Raw genomic sequence first — 19,580 nt, forward strand, 5'->3', positions numbered from 1 at the left:
TGAATTTAAAAAAAACAGAAATGTGGTCTCAAATATCAGCATTCAGGTATCAACATTATCTCCATGAAGGAGTTTATTGTTGCTTTCCCAGTTTATTAAGAATGTACTGTATTTTAAATGTCTCAGAAATCATTTAAGTGATGCGAAAAACAAATATTATGCTTCTAAATAGAGCTTTGCGGATAATCCTTTGTTGTAATTTAAAGAGGTTTTGCAAAGTCTGGTTACAAAACAATGCAATAGATGCATGTGACAGTTTGAATGATGTCTGAATGTGACATTCATGGCATATAGAATGAGGCTCTGGTTGATGACTCAACACATCTTTAGGTGATAATCATGACTGGAGCTAAAAAAAAAAAAAAACCCTCCAGCCTTCTGTTTTTGACAAACAAAGCCCTTATGTGTTATTATTTTGTTTTTCGTTTGTTTTATAATGAAATCAGACTCTTGATTATTGTATTTATTATTGTAGCAAAGGGGGAAAAAAGGGGGTTGGCATAGTGAATGGAGATGCTTAAACTTTAGGAAATTGTGACCTCAGAAGGTCAGACTAAATATTCCTTAAGAAAGCTGTCATTCAGTACTAGTGGCTAGCTTGTTACTAACTTCAAACTTTTGAACTTTAATGTTTTTTGTCTTTAATAGTTTATGAAATATAATTAAAAAAATACGTGATTTTTCATACAGCTTAAAAAAATAAATAACATGATACCACAGTATTAATGGAAGGTTTTCCATCTGTTCCTTAGGGAAGTGAACCTTACCCATGGCCAATGGTGTCTACATACCCTCTGCCCAAGTATTACATCCTTGACGTGCCCAAGACTCTCCGCTCTAAACAGGGTAAGAACAATCTTTTGAAGCACTAGACACTATATATGTTATTTCCCTAATTTATGAAAGCAATTCTCTTATTTAACGGTTACAGTTTGATTCGGTGTTTTACAGGGTTCTACTTTGTACTAGTAACTTGAAGGACACTTTCTCTCTTTATGACAGACTCATTTCTCTTCTTTACTGTCACGGCGATGCATCTTTATTTCAATGTGACAGCTGTTTCCAGCTCAGTAAATAGAGACTAGAGGTTCTTAACGCCTAGTAAACACTCTTCCTTTAGGAACAAGCGTCAATATGTGTATGAAGGCCTATTCAATCTCTCAGTGATGTTTCTTTAAATGTTTACTAGGCTTGAGTTGGTATATCGTCATTTTGAAGGCCAAGTAGTTATACAGTTGGTAGTTACAAGTCAGAGACACATAGATTTTGTAAAGGAAATTAATTTATGTTGTGTACCATGTTCATCAATGACATTTCTGACCAAAAAGTTTGATTATTTAATTTTGTTGATTTTTTTTTTCGCCAATGAAGGTGAGATGGAAAAAAAGCTGTTGACAAATCATACTGTTGACAAATATATAAGAAAAAAGGAAAATATCAGATATGCACATAACATTATATCCTAAAAAGTCTTTAAAACACAGAAAAACACTTTTTATGAACACTGATATTTTTTGTCGGAAATGAACAATGCATATTTCTTCTTAGAGTCAGAGATCAGTGCTTTCTTGGCCTCGTCTAAAGAAACAGAGAGAGATGCTAGCTGGATGGATGACTGCAGGAGACAGTTCTGCAAGATCATGGCTACAAAGTCAAACACTCTGACTGGATACGGTATGAGCCACATTCAGCTCTGTCTGAAATTCACAGCAAGATGCCCAGAATCTCTAATCTTATACTGAGGTTTTACTGTATTTAAAGATATCAGTAATGAGAAATCAAATTGCTGGGCAAACAACATGTCTGCCCAGTCACCATGAGGTAATAAGGGATGTGATGAGATAGGATAAATACCAAGAGGGTCCCAAGCACAGACGCTTCTCCTAAACACCAGAAGATCTAACAATATCCCATCCTTTTCAGCAGCAATCCTATCCTACCACAACCCAATCCTTTTTCTTTGCACATTTCAGTGCAGATTGTTTTGTGATCCTATCACAGTGTAATGCAGGCTTTGCAAAGAGGCTGTTATTGAAGGCCGGGACATCACAAACTATATCAGGCTCGACAGCAAAGCTGCAGCTCGTGAGTCAGTGTTGTTACTCATTTCACATGCAAAGAGGGCATTTACATAGAGGTCCTAAAGGCACAACAGCACAAAGTGGCCTGTTTAATTTTAAGGGTCTGAGAGATAGTGGAAAATCATAAAAAACTAAATTATGTCTGTTTTGGCAAATTAAAAGTGAACCAGAGAGAAAAGTACTGTGAACTTGGATGTACAAGTAAAGTAATGGAAAAACAAATAAAAAGATAAAAAATGTATGAAATGACCCTTTTAAATTCGAAACCGAGCTCTCTTGCATTATATGTTCCAACTTTTATTTATTTTGGAAGAGAAAGCTTATAAATTAATGTATTCAGGATCGCTGATTTTGTAGGACCAGTTTCTGTAAATGCAGAAAAGATTGTTTACAATGTGTAGTGCACATTTGATTTTGCCAAGTTATTGGCATTTATTTACAACACACCTTGATGTCTATTACAGTATAGGTCTTTTATTTGAATTTTATGGTCTGATCTCCACAGGAAAGACAGTAGATTTTTACATTAAATTAACTGATACATTAATGATAAAGCTATAAAACCCTCTTAAACCATACTGTGCTTTTCTGGATTAAAAGTAGAATATTTTGAGGTTCTAGTACCTTTGTGATGTTTAACACTGGCAGGCATACAGTAACAGCATGTACTGAGATACTGGCCAATGTCTTATCCAGTGTAACACACTGTGTTAGGCTTTTCTGCATTGATTTAAAGTGGAATTCGAGTAAAAGCCACTCAGTTAGGACACAGTATTTCCTCATTGTGCCTCCTGAGTTATAAACATTGTTGGAGTTATGCATTTCCACAAACAAGACAAGCTACACTGTAGAAATTAGATTTCAAGCATAGTTTCTTATGGTAGATCTGTATTTAAACTCAATATACTAGCTCAAGATATTCTTTGATTTCTCTAGCATCCACTCTTTATATGACAGAGGCTCTTTTGCAGGAGATTTGAGGTTTGATTCAAAGGGAATTGCCTTGACGGTTCAGGTTTCCTTTTTTCTGTTTGCTGCTCTCGTAGTACTTGCTGATCTGTTGGAAAGGGTCGTGCTGCATCTCTCTTCTTCATCCACCGACTGCTTCTTTCCACCGGCAGAATATAAAGGTCAGTCAAAAGCACTTCAATGTTTAATTAAAGGATATTATTTTTTTATCTATGTGACCAACTTGCAGCCAGCTAACAGAGATACCCTTCAATTCTGATGGCATGTACTGAATAAGAAAAACACAAGCATATATGTGAATATACCTTTATGTAGTACAGCCCTGCTTCTCATTACTGTACATTAAAGGGTTAGTTCACCAAAAAAAGACAAAAAAAAAAAAAAAATTGTAATCAATTACTCGGCCTTATGTCGTTCCAAACCCGTAAGCCTTTCGTTCATCTTCCAAACACAAATGAAGATATTTTAAATGAAATCTGAAAGATTTCTGTCCTTTCATTGACAGTCCACGTAACTACCACTTTGTCGCTTCAGAAAGTTCATAAAGAGAATGTAAAACTAAAATCATCTGAAGTTTGTCTGAACAGATTGAATTCACATAAACAGAATCTCAAATGTACTTCCTTGAAGTGCGTCAATGTTTATATGTGAATAAAAGCCTAAATTAAATCTGTTCATCATATAAAGCGATCGTGTCTCTTCTGAAAATTTTGACTGAACCGCTCAATTTATATGGATTAGTTTTACGATCTCTTTATGCATTTTTTTAAAGTGTCAAAGTGGTAGTTGCTTGGACTGTCAATGAAGGGACAGAAATCTCTCAGATTTCATTAAAATGTCTTCATTTGTGTTTCTACAATGAACAATGTCTTACATTTTTGGATCAACTAACCAAAACTACAAATATTTTATGATTGGATGTGATAGTGTCACCTTGCACAGTAGTTTTTAAAAGACAAATTGCTTTCTGCTGTACACTTTTTGCATCCCACCTGGTTAGGACATGCTGTTTGATCACCATGGTAAATTTATTGTAAAAATCCTTCTGGAAGACATTTGTCAGCTTTCTGTTCATGCAAACAGAATTATTTAGAAAACAGGCGAATAGTTGAGGCTCTGTGGGTTTTTCATCTATTAAACATAATGGAAATAATATTGGTCATGCTCTTTTGTCTAAATCCCAGCTGCAAGTAATATCTGCAGGCATGAGCTTGATTAATGTGACCACTTCAAAAGAAAGATTTGACAAAATTCACACCCCTTTCAACCTATCATTGTTTTAAGATTTATAATAAGCCATTACAATTTTGATTGTTCCTTTGTATTTGAATCCATGACATCAATTAAACATCTTTCAAAATGTCTTCTCTCTCAAAACATCAATTTTTCTTTTTAATCTCAGAGAGCTGAAGTTTTCATACTTTAAAGACTTTTTGATAACTCTTTGTTTGAGTATAGTAAGGGTCAGGGGTCAGTTAACTGTGGAGATTATTAGTGGTTTGGGTTCTGAGAAGCTCATGAACTTTTAATTTAATGACAAGCATCTCTAATTTATGTGTGAAGTCCAAAGTCTGAGACAAGTGAAAATGCTTCTAGCATTTTTCTACCTTAATAATTATTTTTTATTTTATTTTTTTATTTTATAGTAGGATTTGTCTAGGAATAAAATGTGCAACAATTTGCCACAATCTGTATAAACGATTTGAAAACATACTGATAAACAGTAGTATTTAAGCAAATATGATTTGCTACTACAACAAGACGACACAAAATGTAGCTTCAGGGTAAACATTTGAGTGATAAATGAATTGGTGAGTGAGTTCATTCAAATGCGAATTTATGTGCCTGAACCAGTTGCAAATGCCCCAACTTCCCAAATAAGATATATGGGTACATGCAGATGCCTGACATTGAAAATATTATGATGTTATGTTACATTAGCATTTGTGTCCTCTGTATCCTCACCTCTCATTTAGCAGAGCAGTAGGAGCGAGTTGTTATGCTTCATCTCACTTAGCCGTTCATGTCATAATCGCTGACTGATGTGAGCAGCAGGAAGTATGATTTGTCATTCAGTCTTAGCCCTTCTCTCCTATTGGTTCATTTGCCAGCCAGTCAAAACCAGTCACTTCACAAGGTGCACATCTATCTGCATTATGTCATCATTACAATCCTGACATTGTTGTTATATTAATGAGGATGGAGGAATGGCCCCATAATTATATCAGTGGGCCCATTTCCGTCTCACCAAGGGCATTCACTCAATTAAGGCGATTCTTAAGCATGATGAATGTAGATTACACAGCTGATGTTGATTTGTGGGTAAGCTGATGCTGAGATGAAAATGTATTATTTAACAGCACATTTTGCAGTGCTCTTTTGCTACTCTGTGCTCCATTTACCAAAATAAATGGGTATTTCAAGAGGGGGTGTAAAATGGGAAGTCATTTCTCTTCTCTTTTTTTTTGGTTTTTAGTGGTGGACCACAGTGTAAAGACTCGAAGCCTGTCGTCTGTGGAGCAGTTAGGTGTGGGGATATCCCTCAGGTAATATATATCCCATATCCAGGCTAATGGTTTGTGAGTAAATAAACCAACTTTGAAGTGATTTAAACACTCATGTACTTCAAAAACTCATCTTATTATTTTTCAGTAAAAATGTCCTTAAACATCCTTAAAATTAATTTACTTAGAAACCTTATTATTAATAGTATTAAAGTAAAACATAATAATGTAATTATTAATAATTAATTATTATTGATTATTAATTTGTAATTATAGTGATTTTCATTGCAAAGCAATCTCCTGGTGCTGTTTAGAACATTTCTTCTTAAAACAACCAACCATCTCTGTCAAAACAAATTTCGGAAGATATTTATTTGCAAATATTTAAATTGCCACAGCAAGATAAGTCTATATTCATAAACTATGGCAAAAATACTATTATAAATTAGGTTAGTGGATAATTCAGCAGCAAAAGTTATTCTAGAAAAATCATGAGTGCGCAATAATTTTATAAAATCTGAACATTTAGTGAAAAAAAAAATTTAGTGGGGAACAAATAAAAGGTAAAATTTTCCACATTGCTCTTTGTATTGTTATAAAATATATTGATAAAAAACAAGTAAATATAATTCTAGTATATACTATAAAATGAAAAGACATTTCTTTTAAATGTATAGTGCAGCTTTTTAATGAGGCAACAACATATGATTGATAGGACAGAACAAGTTAGGCTGTTAATAATCTTTTGTTGAGCGAAGGTATTATAATATGAATAGTATAGAGCGAATGATGTGCTTGAAGCAACATGGAGTCACAACGCGCAGCGCTCCACATCGAAAAGGTCAAAGCACGAAGGGAAGAGATATTGATGCGTAGTGTTTTATATCTATGCAACACTTTATTGAGCCTTTTCTTTTTAACAGTTTTAAATTTCAGTTACTGTGCGCGTGAAGAACAATTCATAGTGCTCTCTACTTCAGTATTGTGATCTAACGCCGGTAGAAAGATGACATGATTTAGAAATAGCAATAAACTCCAGCAAGTTAAAGTCCTTTTATGCAAAACCATAGACTTTTATCTACAAATAAACTATAATAATGGGAACATTGATCTTGGAGTGAGTCTCATCGTGTTACTGTTGTAACCTTAACGCAACACGCTTTTTGAATGCTGAATGGAGAATGACTGAGGAGAGAAGAGTTTCCTTTAACTTAACGACTTAAATATTCATTTGTACCTCACATTAAGCTATCGAATGGCTTCAGAAGTCTTGGAATATAGTGCATGAAAACTTCATGGTGCTTTACAAATTATTCCTTTAGTGGGGCTTAACAATAACACAGAATAGTATGCAATAGTATCTGCCATGGCGGGCCACCACACCAAAATTCATCCCGCCACGGCAGAATGAATGTAGCGGAAACACTCAAATGTATTCTGCTTTAAAGGGCATGACATGGACTTTTTTTGTTTTGTTCCTTGAGGTTCACTTATAATGTCAATAAAGTTAACAAATATAATATGGAAAAACTATTATTTTCAACCTTCATTCTGACCCTCTCTCTGAAATTAATGGGCGGCTCCTTTAAGGCTTGTTAGTAAATGGCCACTGTTATGATTGGCTAACGTCATTGCAAACAGTTTTATCGCTATTGCATGCAAGTAAGTGTTTTGAAAACATTATCCATATAAAACCGTCGTTTACAGACAAAGCATTATGAAATCTTATGGTTTGTAATGCAGATGCTGTCAGATCCAATTCAGTTGGCTGCTTCATCTTTCGAATAAAACTTTCTCTGCGAACTCGTTTACAAAACAAAATGCTCTGAACAAACATATATCCGACGCGATCTGGGATGCCATTGAAATATACCATCCACTTGTTTTTGGTGCTGGCATCCTTTTGAAGTCTGTACAGAGATGAAAACGAGCTGTTTAAACTAAACGCGTCAAAGCGAACGTTCCTTTACTCTTCCATTTGTCCTGTTGTCGACAGATTCAAGTGTGTGGAGTATGTTAGAAACTAAACACGCATCTGTATACTGTATTCAGTGTAGAAAGCGTCAGTGATTATAATGGGTTCTATTTGCTTTTGACGCGACGCAATTCTCAAATTCAAATTCTCTTCCTTCTAAAACAGCTTTACTGAAAACCACTATCTTTCTGCAGTATGTCAGCACACTAGTTTAACTCAATATGAACCCATTTAGAAATTTTGTCCTAAGGCAGTCCACAATGACTGTAATCAGGCAATGCATTCTAGTGCTCAGCCCATTGGGATAATTGTAACTCTCTGTTAACCTTCATTTGGTGCTGTGTTTCCCAGGGAGAGACTGTACATGCATGATAAAACCGAATTTAATTCAGTAGTGAAATTTGTTCTTATTAGTCAAGAAATATTGCCTTGAGAAAATTCTAATTATGTAAATGTGCACAAGTTGGTGTTTTGGGAAGAACATTTTAACAATGTCTTTTCAACTTTGTTTAGCAAGGTCTTATTGAATGGGGTATTAAATGAAGCTGCCATGTAAAATGTGTGTGCTGCCATGTGTTTGTGTGTATAGGTATGGCAAGTTCCTGAAGCTATTGAGAGAAGATTCAGAACAGGATCTGTGTCTTTTGCTAAAGCACTGTCAGGAGTTTCTCTCTCAGCAACGAGTCAAGGTCACCTCTGAGCTCTGTATCCTTCTCATTACAGATTATTCCTGATATCAGTCAAGTGACGTGCAACTTATTGCAAGAATTCTGATATTTTACATTTGTTTTGCACAATATTGTCATTTGCTGTAGAACATATATAGATTTATGTTAATGTGGATGAATCACAATTGAAAGTTTAGTATCAGATTAAATTAGTATGTATTTAGTATGTATCTACCTTTGACAATTGATAGGACATGTTTTCTGTTTTCAGTTTTGGAGTGAATTTTGAGTACTTAGCCCCTAAACATAATTGGATACCCAAGCCATTGCGTTATATAATAAAATATCAAACCAAATTGCATTTGTTTTAAAGAAATACAGGCAAAAGTACGCTGTTGAAGATTTTTTTTTAGTTTAGAACAATAAAACAAACAATACATACACTACCGTTAAAAGTTTTTGTGTTTAAGAATTTTTTTTTAAGTATCTTATGCTCACCAAGACTGCATTTATCTTATCAAAAAAGTAAATTTTATTACAGTTTAAAATAACTATTTTCTATTTTAATATATTTTAGAATGTAATTTATTCCTGTGATGGTAAAGCTGAATTTTCAGCGTCATTACTCCAGTCTTCAGTGTCACATAATCCTTCAGAAATCATTCTAATATCCTGATTTGCTGCTCAAGAAACACTTATTATTATTATCAATGTTGAAAATTGTGCTGCTTAATATTATTGTAGAAACTGTTATACATATTTTCAGAATTTTTTTATTAATAGAAAGTTCAAAATAACAGCATTTATTGGAAATATGAATCTTTTGTAACATAAATATCTTTACTGTCACTTTTGGTCAATTTAATGCATCTTTGGTGAATAAAAGTATTCATTTCTTTTTAATCATACTGAACCCAGACTTTTGAACGTTAGTAAATATTGCTTAAAAATAAGACAAATTAGCATTTCAACACTTTCTGGTTGTCGAGCATTAATGCAACATGTTTGTCCTTTGCTTGGATGCCTGTGGACTTAATTTACTGGTTATAAGTCATTGCAAAAAAAGCTCAGAACTCTTAAGAAAAGCTCAAGTATCATTTGTTTGCAGATGCTTCTCGGTTTGATGGTCTGTATCTAATGATGTGACATTCTTACATTTCTTCAACAAGTGTTACTTAAGTGTTCAAAATCTTTTTAGTGCCACTATATCGCATTTCAGCTATCAGTTCCTGTTCTCTAGATATTGGCATTAGCAACAGAAAACTCAGATAGGTCAACCTCTAGAATGTATTGAAGATTCCTTGACCCAGGTGTCAGCCTATTTTCAGGGCGGTTATCCTGGTCACGATTGGTTTGCCTCCACAGTTTTTCTGCTCATGCACGGCGACGTGGGCCGCTCTCTGAGTCTGCTCTTGCGTTTCTCCCGTCTGTTGCCGTCTGCCTTCCTGTGGCCCCCGAGACTGCACAGTTCTGTGAGTTACAACCCGTTACATTAGTATGGGCATTTTTAATTGTTTCTCTTTCTTCTCATTCTTGTCAATCTTCAGTATATGCTGCTGGAGTAGCTATTATCATGTCTGGAGTAACAAATTGCACACACAACACATTAAAGGACTGGCTCCCCCCCCCAAAAATGAAAATTTGTTTCAATTAATACTTTTATTCAGCAAGGATACATTCAATTGATCAAAAATTAAAGTAAACAGTTTTACATTGTTATGTTGATAAACATTGATAATAATAAATGTTTTTTTGAGCACCAAATCAGCATATTACAATGATTTCTGAAGGATCATGTGACACTGAAGACTGTAGTGTTGCTATAAATTCAGCTTTGCCAACTCAGAAATGAATTATATTTTGAAATATTCAAAATAGAAAACAGTTATTTTAAATTGTAATAATATTTCACAATATTTCTGTTTTTACTGTATTTTTAATCAAATAAATTCAGCTCTGTTGAGCATAGGAGACTTCTTTCAAAAACATTTATTTAAAAAAAAAAACTTAACTGCCCCCATACTTTTGAACACAAGTTTCATTTTGGGTGAACTATTCCTTTAAATGTCTCAAACTTAGCCCATGGTGCAGTTTTGTAAACTAATAACATCTGCATCCCTCTCATGTTTAGTAATATTCTGAATTTATATGCATATTCTTGTGTAGCTCCCATATCCATGTGCTGTAAACAAATCTGAGCATTTTGACCTGCATTATCATTCTAATCTCCATTTGCATAGGAAAAGTTAATACTGGGAGGAAATGCTGGATATCACGATATTACTGGGGCATAGTCATTACTGTGGTCCCCATAAAATGTGGATGGAGCAATCTTGCTCTCTTTCTCGGAACAGCGGATTGTAAACAGAGCTCAGTTAATAGAGTTTCAGCTGTAAAAATATGTGCGGGATATGATAATGCTCCACACACACAAGTTCGTCTGATTACAATTCCATATTTCTGTGCTGTCAGAGTGGCCGTGCATGTAAATCATTCAGAGACAATGAAGAGAATCAGAAAAAGAGAAGACGCTGTCCTCACATTCATCACAGATGCCTCAAAACAGGAAGACTCAAGCAGCTAATAAAATCTGGGCCATGTCATTAGCACCTGTGGCTTTTTGTTGTTTATTTGGTGGGCCAGCGCCCTTGAAGGAAGAGTTTATCAAAAAAAATTACTCACCTTCACATCTTTCCAAACTCAAACTCAGTTTTCTTTCACCTGACAAACACAAAAGGGAATATTTTGCTTAATAATTTCTGTTCATTTTCTTCACCTTTTTTCCATGTTTTAGGTGCATCTCCCTATAGAGATTGCTCAATCGGGCATTCATCCGATCTACTCCTGCACTGCTCATTACGTTGAGATGCTTCTCAAGGCCGAGGTTCCTCTGGTTTTTTCTGCCTTCAGGATGTCTGGCTTCACTCCCTCTCAGGTGCAATATTTTAAGTATTTCATTAGGAAATTCTGGTGTTTTCATCTTCGCAATTTTTTTTATGAGAATCGTTTATAAGTTTGTTGTCAACAAAAAGAGAACCAATAATGTCTCCTCTGTGGTTTTCCACCAAAATAAAAATTCTGTGTTGTTTGAAAATCTTTGAAAGAAATGAGAATGATTAAGAAATTAAGCCATGAATATTATTGTTCTTTTAATGTTAATCACTAAAATTATTATTATTATTATTATTAAATATGCAATTGTTTTACTGTACAATAGAATTATTACTATAGTAATATATTATTTTAGTGTTTTGTTTCATTTTTATAATTTATTGCAAGAGAAAATATTTTATTAATAACAATATTGAAATATTATTAAACATCAATAATAATAATAATAATAATAATAATAATAATGATAAATGTGTGTTACTTTCGTTTGTCTATGGAACAGGAACAATTTCCATACAATGAAAGCATATAGTCAGAAAAGGACAAATATGGCACTGACTTATTAATTATTATTAAGGGGCATAATGACAATAATAAGATGGTGTGGATGTCCTGTTTTAAGCTCATGGCATGTTACTTTGTCACGAATCTCTGTGGGAGTCACATCACTGATGATTGCTGGGTGAATTTGTGTGACATTGCCAGGCTAGAAATATAAAGATGCAAGGACATTCTGTTATAACCTGAATGACTGGCAATCTTCATAGACAAACGCAGTGATTATTCAGCGTTACACTTTCTCTGGGGTTTATATGCATGACCTCAAAGCTCTGCCTCAAGTATTTTGTCAGATTTAGTCAGATATGACCTTTTCTAGCAGTCAAGGACAAGCATATTGAAGAGTAACTTTGTTTTTTTGCATGTAGTTTATTTATTTTTATATTATTCATCGTTTGCAACACTCTCAATAGGCCTGGACCTTGCTTAATTCCTCTGACATGACTAAAAAATTCATTTCTCTGCTACTGGTGTTAGAATGGTAGCTATACTTTCTGAATATTTTTCAAAGCTGTTTTGGAAAAAGAGCATTTTTAAATTATTAAAACGCACACTCACATACACATACACCCATCTAAATATATGAGCAATAAGCTTAAAATCTTTCTGAGCAACATGTTTCCTTTTTTCTTTTTAAGGACATAGAAGTATTCCAGTATAACAAGAGGCAATTTAATTTTTGTAATTTGTCAGTAATGTAATTTAGTGTGATAGGAAGGGAAAGCAGAAACAAGGTTTCAGAATTCAGTAGCATCGGTAAAATATTTGTTTACCTTATGGTTCTTACATTACAAATGAAACTGTTACACTAACCAGTAGAGAAAGATTGTCATTTTCTGGTATGTTAAGTCATTGATTTAGAAGCAGTGTGTTAAGATTTTAGGTTTTTTTATAATGTTAAGTCCTGTTTCCCTGAAGAGAACTGCCGCTGTGTTGTAGTTGTGCACTTATGTTTGAATTTAAAATGGCAGTATTTAAAATCTCATGTGTAACAAATCAAAACAAGCTAAAATAGTGTAACAAAGTATAACCTCATTGTCAGTCCCATCCCCCCTTGTCTTTCCATGACTTCATGTGTGGTCTATAAAAAATACCAATAAATAAAATAAAGGCAGGTGTGTGTGTGTGTGTGTGTGTGTGTGTGTGTTCACCTTTTAGCTTTTTGAAATATTGTAGGACTTTTTAATTACAAATATTCCATAGTCTCTGAGTTAAATATGTATAATTACTAAGTATATGTATAGAAATGTGTAAAACGGTTCATGTGAGTTAATGAGAAACATTACTTGAGCCATGGAAAGAAAATGAGTGTTTAAATGTTCTATAAATGTGACAATGAACCTGTTTTACTTAAAAAAAAATAAATAAATAAATAAAAAAAATTAAAAACTTTTCAGTTCATTTAGATTCTGTGACAGGAATTCTATTTATACCAGACAGAAGTATTGATTCGCTGAAGGCTGCAGTCAGTGATTGAAGGTCATCGGTGTGGTGAGTTTTACGTAGCTGAAAAAGAAAGAAAAAAAAAACTGCAACGGCTACAAAAAAACCTAAAGTTGTGAAACTAGTAGCTAGTTTTGAATGGACAGAACCTGAAGGAAAGAAGATTTTCTGTTTTAAATTGAGTGTCACCTCCATCACAGAGGGCATCCGTGTCTGTGCACTCAGAGAGAGTGTTTCGAATTCTAGACAAAGCAGGAAGAATGTCTGAAAGAGGGACACGGATGCTGTATAAATTGTCTGCTGGAGTGGTCTGAATGTACAGGAGGCATGTACGCTTGGCAAGAATGGAACACTATCTATGATACCGCATAATAATTGAACAGCTTCTGAGGAGGATTATATGACCTGAACTCAGTTCACCTCCACAGAAACAAAACAGAAATACAGCAAGCTTATGGATGAAAGGGATTTCTGCATATTATGATTCACGAGACTTATTCTCGTGGTTCAAAGATATAATTCACGAGATATATTCCTGTGTATGAGCTCAAGGAACATTCTTTCACTGTGTTATACACTGCAAAGAAAAAAGTTCTTAATATTTTTTTTCCAGTGAAAATGCTAATGTTTTAAGCATAAACCTCACAGTTGTGTTAGATTTATACTTAAGATTTATAAAAAAAAAAAAAAAAAAAAAATCTTAAATAGTGTTGAAAGAAGTTATGCCAAAGTCCCTTTAAGACAAGTCATTTCACTCGGCGGCCATCTTTGAAACGCCTCTCGGGTATTTAAGTGCAGCTCCTATCTCTTTGAATGGGGAAACATCAAATTCTCCAAAGCTGTTTGCCAAGCTTTCGATTAAATTTCATATTTATAATCACGAATAAAATCTGACAACAACTGTCTCATAGTTTTTTTTTCTAAACGCTCGAATCATGACAAAAAACAGTATTTTTTTAGGCTGGATCAAGCTAATGCGCATGCGCAGTCCTAAAAGCGCGTCTCTTGTCCCTCATTTCGGAGGCGCGTCTGACTGTTTCTATAGGAACCGGAGCTTCTAACGGCCACTGCAGTGATGCGATGACTTTACCAATCGGTGATTGGCTCTTATTTAGAAGGTGGGACTTATTCTGCCATATTGTGCGTTGCACTTTCTCCCATTCAAAACAATACGAGTGACGCGTCTTGTGTTATTCTATAGTCTTTGGTTATGCTCACAAAGGCTGCATGTATTTGATCAAAAATACAGTAGAAGCTATAATATTGTGGAATATTATTACAAATAAATGTTTTGTTAAAATAACAGTTTTCTCTTTTAATCTGATTAATATTTTTGTGGAAATTGTGATACTTTTTTCAGCATTCTTTGACAAATAGTAAGTTCAAATAAACAGCATTTATTTAAAACAGAAATCTTTTGTAACATTATAAATGTCTTTATTGTCTTAATTTCTTACCCTAAACTCTTGAACAGTAAAGCATTCTCAAAACAAGTTTTAATATCTTGCAGTTTTGATTCTCAAATAAATGTAGTTTTTTTTTTTTTTTACTGAAAAATGACAAAAATACTAATTATGGAAAATTACTTTTTTTTGTTTCATAGTTAAAGGGGACCTATTGTGCCCCATTTTACAAGATGTAAAATAAGTCTCTGATGTCCCCAGAGTGTGTATGTGAAGTTTTAGCTCAAAATACCCCACAGATAATTTTTTATAGCATGTTAAAATTGACACTTTTTGGGGTTGAGCAAAAACGTGCCGTTTCAATGTGTGCCCTTTAATAGCAAATGAGCTGCTGTGCTCAGCCTAAGAGGGCGGAGCTTCAAGAGCTGATTCTCTGGTGTCAGGAGTCAGTCAGGACGCACTATAATGTCAGAAACTGCGAATATATGCTGCATGGATATAGAGCAGGTATAGTTTAGTTCAATTACGGTTATAACTTGTATTGTCTTCTTATTTTTATCCACTATATTAGTACAATCCTGTTGTACCAGACCCCGTTCAACTTTACAGATGAGTTTTATGACGTTTATTGTACTTCACATAAAAGATGAAGCGTCCGTTTTCACTCTAGAAAATCACTGTAAGAGCTTAATAAAACAGTGCAAGTGTGCATTAAAAAGATTATCCATAAACTCTCTCTCTCTCTCTTGCATTATCATAAACATACATAGGAAATTACACAAACATTCATTAAAACTAACAGTAAACAAATATATAAAGACCTTATGCCTTTTCGGGTGGTCCTTAATAAACTGGTAAACTTTATATCTGTAAATCAACTCCGATGAACTGTAATAAAGTGCTCTCACCTTCATTACTGCCGTATCCAGTATCACTCTGGAGACTGTAAGCTGGATCACGAACAGTTTACTGATCTATCCTTGAGTAACAACTTTTTAGCACAACCTCTGTTTTGTATTGTCCCTTTGTATTGACATTCGTTCACAAAGAAGTCCGGTGTGAAATGATTTGCGCAGACATAAACGAATTTCGGTAGAGCTGAGGGAGCGTTTTCTTCGAAAACAAAATTAATCCACCTCGTCTTCAGCGGCTCAGATTTAGGGAGTAAATGGAGAGAGCTATGTGGATTAATCCATCCAGCTACAGAACACCTAAAACGTTTGGGAGACATCAGTGCAGCAATGGCGGTGTAAACTGGCTGTGAACTCGCTCAGGGCGGTTCTATGTTAAAACGGCAGTGTCTGTCAACATTCGTGGGCGGGGCCTGTGGCTAATGTGATGTCACACTGCCAGGGATCTGGAAACAGCTTGTTCTGAGACACTGCTTATGATTTATTGGGATTAAAAAAAAAGGTTGGATTTTTTTCATCATTATAGGGTGGTTGTGTACACACACTGGCAACACACATTTATAGCCAAACACCATGCAAAAGTGAATTTTGCATAATAGGTCCCCTTTTATTGTGATTATAACAGGTAATTTACAATAGACTGCATCAGACCTCAGTTTTGAGAGCATCATGTTAGAATTCAATACTCAGACATTTTTGATCTCTCATTTATTTTTCCAGCATCTCATATTGATTGATTTAAAAATGTATGGTGCAAACATTTCTCTATCTCCTTCCCTCACTCTCTGTTCCTCCCTTCATCTGTTATGTAGATCTGTATTCAGTGGCTTGGCCAGTGTTTTTGGAACTACCTGGACTGGCCTGAGATCTGTCACTATGTGGCCACCTGCGTCATCATGGGACCAGATTACCAGGTGTACATGTGCATCTCTGCCCTCCGTCACCTGCAGCAAGATATCCTGCAGCACACACAGACGCAGGACCTGCAGGTCTTTCTTAAGGTGCAGTATAACTTTTGTAAATGAAAATGATGCTATAATTTATTCACCCTTGTGCTGTTTTAAACCCCTAAGATGTGGAAAACGTTTAGCTGAATGTTCACACTGCTCTTTTCCGTACAATGAAAATGAATGGATCTAGGCTGTCTAGCTCCAAAAAAAAAAAAGTGTTCCTCAAAGGAAAGAAGGTCAGAGTTCCGAAATAATGACAGAAATTTCATTTTTTTCAGGCAGTTCTGTTTTAAAGGGAGCATGGAGTGTGCAAGCATGGCTGCAGTAAATCAGATTAAGCACACTCTTGTCCTTGTTTCACCCTTAAAAGTTCCAAACTTTTTAGTGTTTGTGTGTGAGTCGTTGTTCACGGTGTACCCTTGTACAATAGAGAAACCGTTTCAGGCAATTCCTGAAAGGTTTCTGAGAATTTTTAAGATTGCAGAACTTATCTGTATTTCATCTAAATTAAAGATCAGGAATGGAAATTACTCGTAACAATCCCTCTGATGTCACTCTGAAGTTGAATGCCTGAGTAAATGTACAATGAATCCATTTTGGATGATTCAACAAAGCGGAAATCAAACTCAACTAAAGTCATTCTTTGTTTGCAGGATTTCAAAAGCAATTGTCTGTCACTACTGAATACTTCCAACACTTTGAAAACCATGACACAGTTTGGCTAGTGAGTTCAAAGCATCCTGCAAAACCATTTTAGACTTTTTTTCTGTTTTTATCAGCAACAATAGGTAGTGGAATAGTTTTAATGTCTTTAGATAATGGGTACTTGTAATTAAAATGTCATTTTTAGTGTTTCATTTTGAACACATCAGCGTGCATCCACTTTCTCTTTTTGAATGGCTTTGTAGGTGGGAGACTTTTCTTCAGCTTTAAGGAAGTATCTGGACTTTTAACAATAGTTCTGCTCTGTGGTTTTATGTTATAGTTTTTTTTTTTTTTTGCCACTTCACAGCTGTCATCTATGGTTTGAAGAAATTCAAATAATCTTTTACACAACAAAACCTAAAAAGGAGAAATGTACATTCTGTCATCATTTACTCGCTTTTATGTTGTTTTAAACATATATCACTCTCTTCTATACATTACAAAATGAGGTATTTTGCAGATTCTCCAAGCTGCTTTGTGACATATAACAAAAGATTTTAATATTCCAGATTCATCACACCAGGTTTGAAATGCCAAGTTTAAATATAGAGTCGTATAGAATGTTTATGGTGCTTTTTTCTCAAATTCTCAAAATGTGAACATCCTTCAAAACGTATTATTTTGTGTTCTTTGAAAGAATGTAATTTGAACAGCTTGATGGTGAATCAAGTTTTCATATTTGGGTGAACTACCCCTACAAGTTCACCAAAGACTGTAGTTGGATGAGATCTCATCTTACAATAGGTTGTATGTAATTTAATTCGGCCTCATTTAAGAAACTTTCGTAAATATATGAGTAAATTTGCACGTAAAACAGACCTTCCCGAAAACTCTCCTCCGGATTCACAAACGCTTCGCATACATCAGATTTGATAGTTAAATGTATGTTAAGGAGTTCCAGGCATTCGTGTGTGCACGCTGGTTCACAATTAGCATATTCCCTGCATATGAATTGCAACTACGCAAATTACGTGTCCAGGAACGCCGTGGAATCTTCTGGACTCCCTTCTCAGGTTTGGCTCCAGTATATTGCATAAATGCTAAAGAGACTAAATGGCCATATTCCTAACAATAAATATTCAATTAATGTGTGTCTGCCAAAGCATTTTTAACCAGCTAAAAAATGTCAGACGCTCTTCTGAAAACGATCAGCTGGTGGCGCTTGAGAACGCTTCGGAGGCGCAGCGTTTTTTTCCAGCTGAGAGACGTTATGGTTGCAGTGATGATACGGAATATGAAAGGCAGTAATGTGTTACTAGTATCTCATTTTGAAGAATATTACTGAGTATAAAAATGCGGTAATAACTTCTCCATTGTTGTTCATTTGTTGTGGTATTTGTCCCGCCCCTCCTCTACTGTGATTGGAAGGCTGGGCTGCATTTTACTGAAAGTTGAACAGTTTTCAACTCTGTTTTTCAACTCTCAGCTACAAAAAAAAAGGCATTCGAACTGTTATTATGGTACATAGTGCATCAAAATGCAGTGTGTGCCTAAAATAACACAGACCGTTTCGAAATGTTTTATGCACCATTTACACGTGGTAGGGAGCAGATGTAAATTTCCTTCGTACCAACGTACATTTTGAAAATACAAACATTTTCATGAATCCGAAAATTTACATCAGAATGGCTTTTACAAACGATTTACACAAAAATTTGTTCTGCTCGTGTTTCATGAATGAGGCCCAATGTACGTAAAAATTGTGTTGGAGAAAAACAACTTTTTGTCATCAGAGCAGCTTATGCAATTTCATGATCTTTATCTATTCTTCTAAGTTTACTCATTCACATATTGTCAGTTATTATCTGACTCTATTCAGTTTTATTGAAAGATGCTCTGTATGTATGACATTTAGCATTCATCAGCAGTGTATAAAATTGGCTATAATTTGTTTTATAATGGACTATTCCAGTCATTATTTTTGTTGTTTGCTCTTAAAGCATTTTGAGTTTATCTGTTTTGTTTGTCATTGCAAACCTACTGCCATGGTCTGCAGTTGTATCACAAAACTGCTTATACTGCAGGCATGTTTTATTTAATGCAGCAAACTCATAAAGGTTTATTATCCCTTCTCTCATTTTCATCCATTCACCATGAACCAAAGTGTCCTTTTGTAACTTCAGGCATAGCTTTAGGACTTGCATCCGCTGACTCATCGTAAACAAAATGTAATTCATTTGGCTTTGTCTAAACGATATTATTTATCCCCAGCTAAATGTCAGAATGTATTAGGCGGTGCATTGTTTATTTAGTACACAAACGTGTAGCCATACCTCATGTAGTGCCTGTATACGACCTCTTGTTTCATTAATAAAGACCTTTTGTTACAGTTGGCAGTAAGTTTTGTCACAATATTTAATATGTGTAAAATTTTGCATGCTTTCATACAGCAGAACACAATTTTCAGACAGAGTAATCTTAACCTGTGTGCAACATAATCAGGATATGCCCAGACTGGAATAAGAATATCAAACTCTCATCGGATTGAGCGTAATCTATTCTAAAGCTGTTTTAAGCCTGT

General features: G+C 34.8%; 1 protein-coding gene across 3 annotated transcripts in view; it reads left to right on the plus strand.

The window, feature by feature from the left end:
* The window catches only part of tbc1d32 (TBC1 domain family, member 32), a 42,993-nt gene that overhangs the window by 21,925 nt on the left and 1,488 nt on the right, over positions 1–19,580 (plus strand). Inside the window, exons 26-34 of one of the 3 annotated variants that reach the window (XM_051875359.1) lie at positions 753–846; positions 1,549–1,674; positions 3,128–3,211; positions 5,527–5,596; positions 8,119–8,234; positions 9,515–9,669; positions 10,992–11,132; positions 16,217–16,405; positions 17,008–17,671. In XM_051875359.1, coding sequence (XP_051731319.1) covers positions 753–846; positions 1,549–1,674; positions 3,128–3,211; positions 5,527–5,596; positions 8,119–8,234; positions 9,515–9,669; positions 10,992–11,132; positions 16,217–16,405; positions 17,008–17,079 — 1,047 coding nt within the window. In that variant the 3' untranslated portion in view covers positions 17,080–17,671. Of the gene's footprint in view, positions 1–752; positions 847–1,548; positions 1,675–3,127; positions 3,212–5,526; positions 5,597–8,118; positions 8,235–9,514; positions 9,670–10,991; positions 11,133–16,216; positions 16,406–17,007; positions 17,672–19,580 lie in introns of those variants that run through there. The other 2 variants (XM_051875358.1, XM_051875360.1) reach the window with 2 other exon arrangements.

This window comes from Ctenopharyngodon idella, chromosome 20, assembly GCF_019924925.1.
Source record: "Ctenopharyngodon idella isolate HZGC_01 chromosome 20, HZGC01, whole genome shotgun sequence".
Classification (NCBI taxonomy): domain Eukaryota; kingdom Metazoa; phylum Chordata; class Actinopteri; order Cypriniformes; family Xenocyprididae; genus Ctenopharyngodon; species Ctenopharyngodon idella.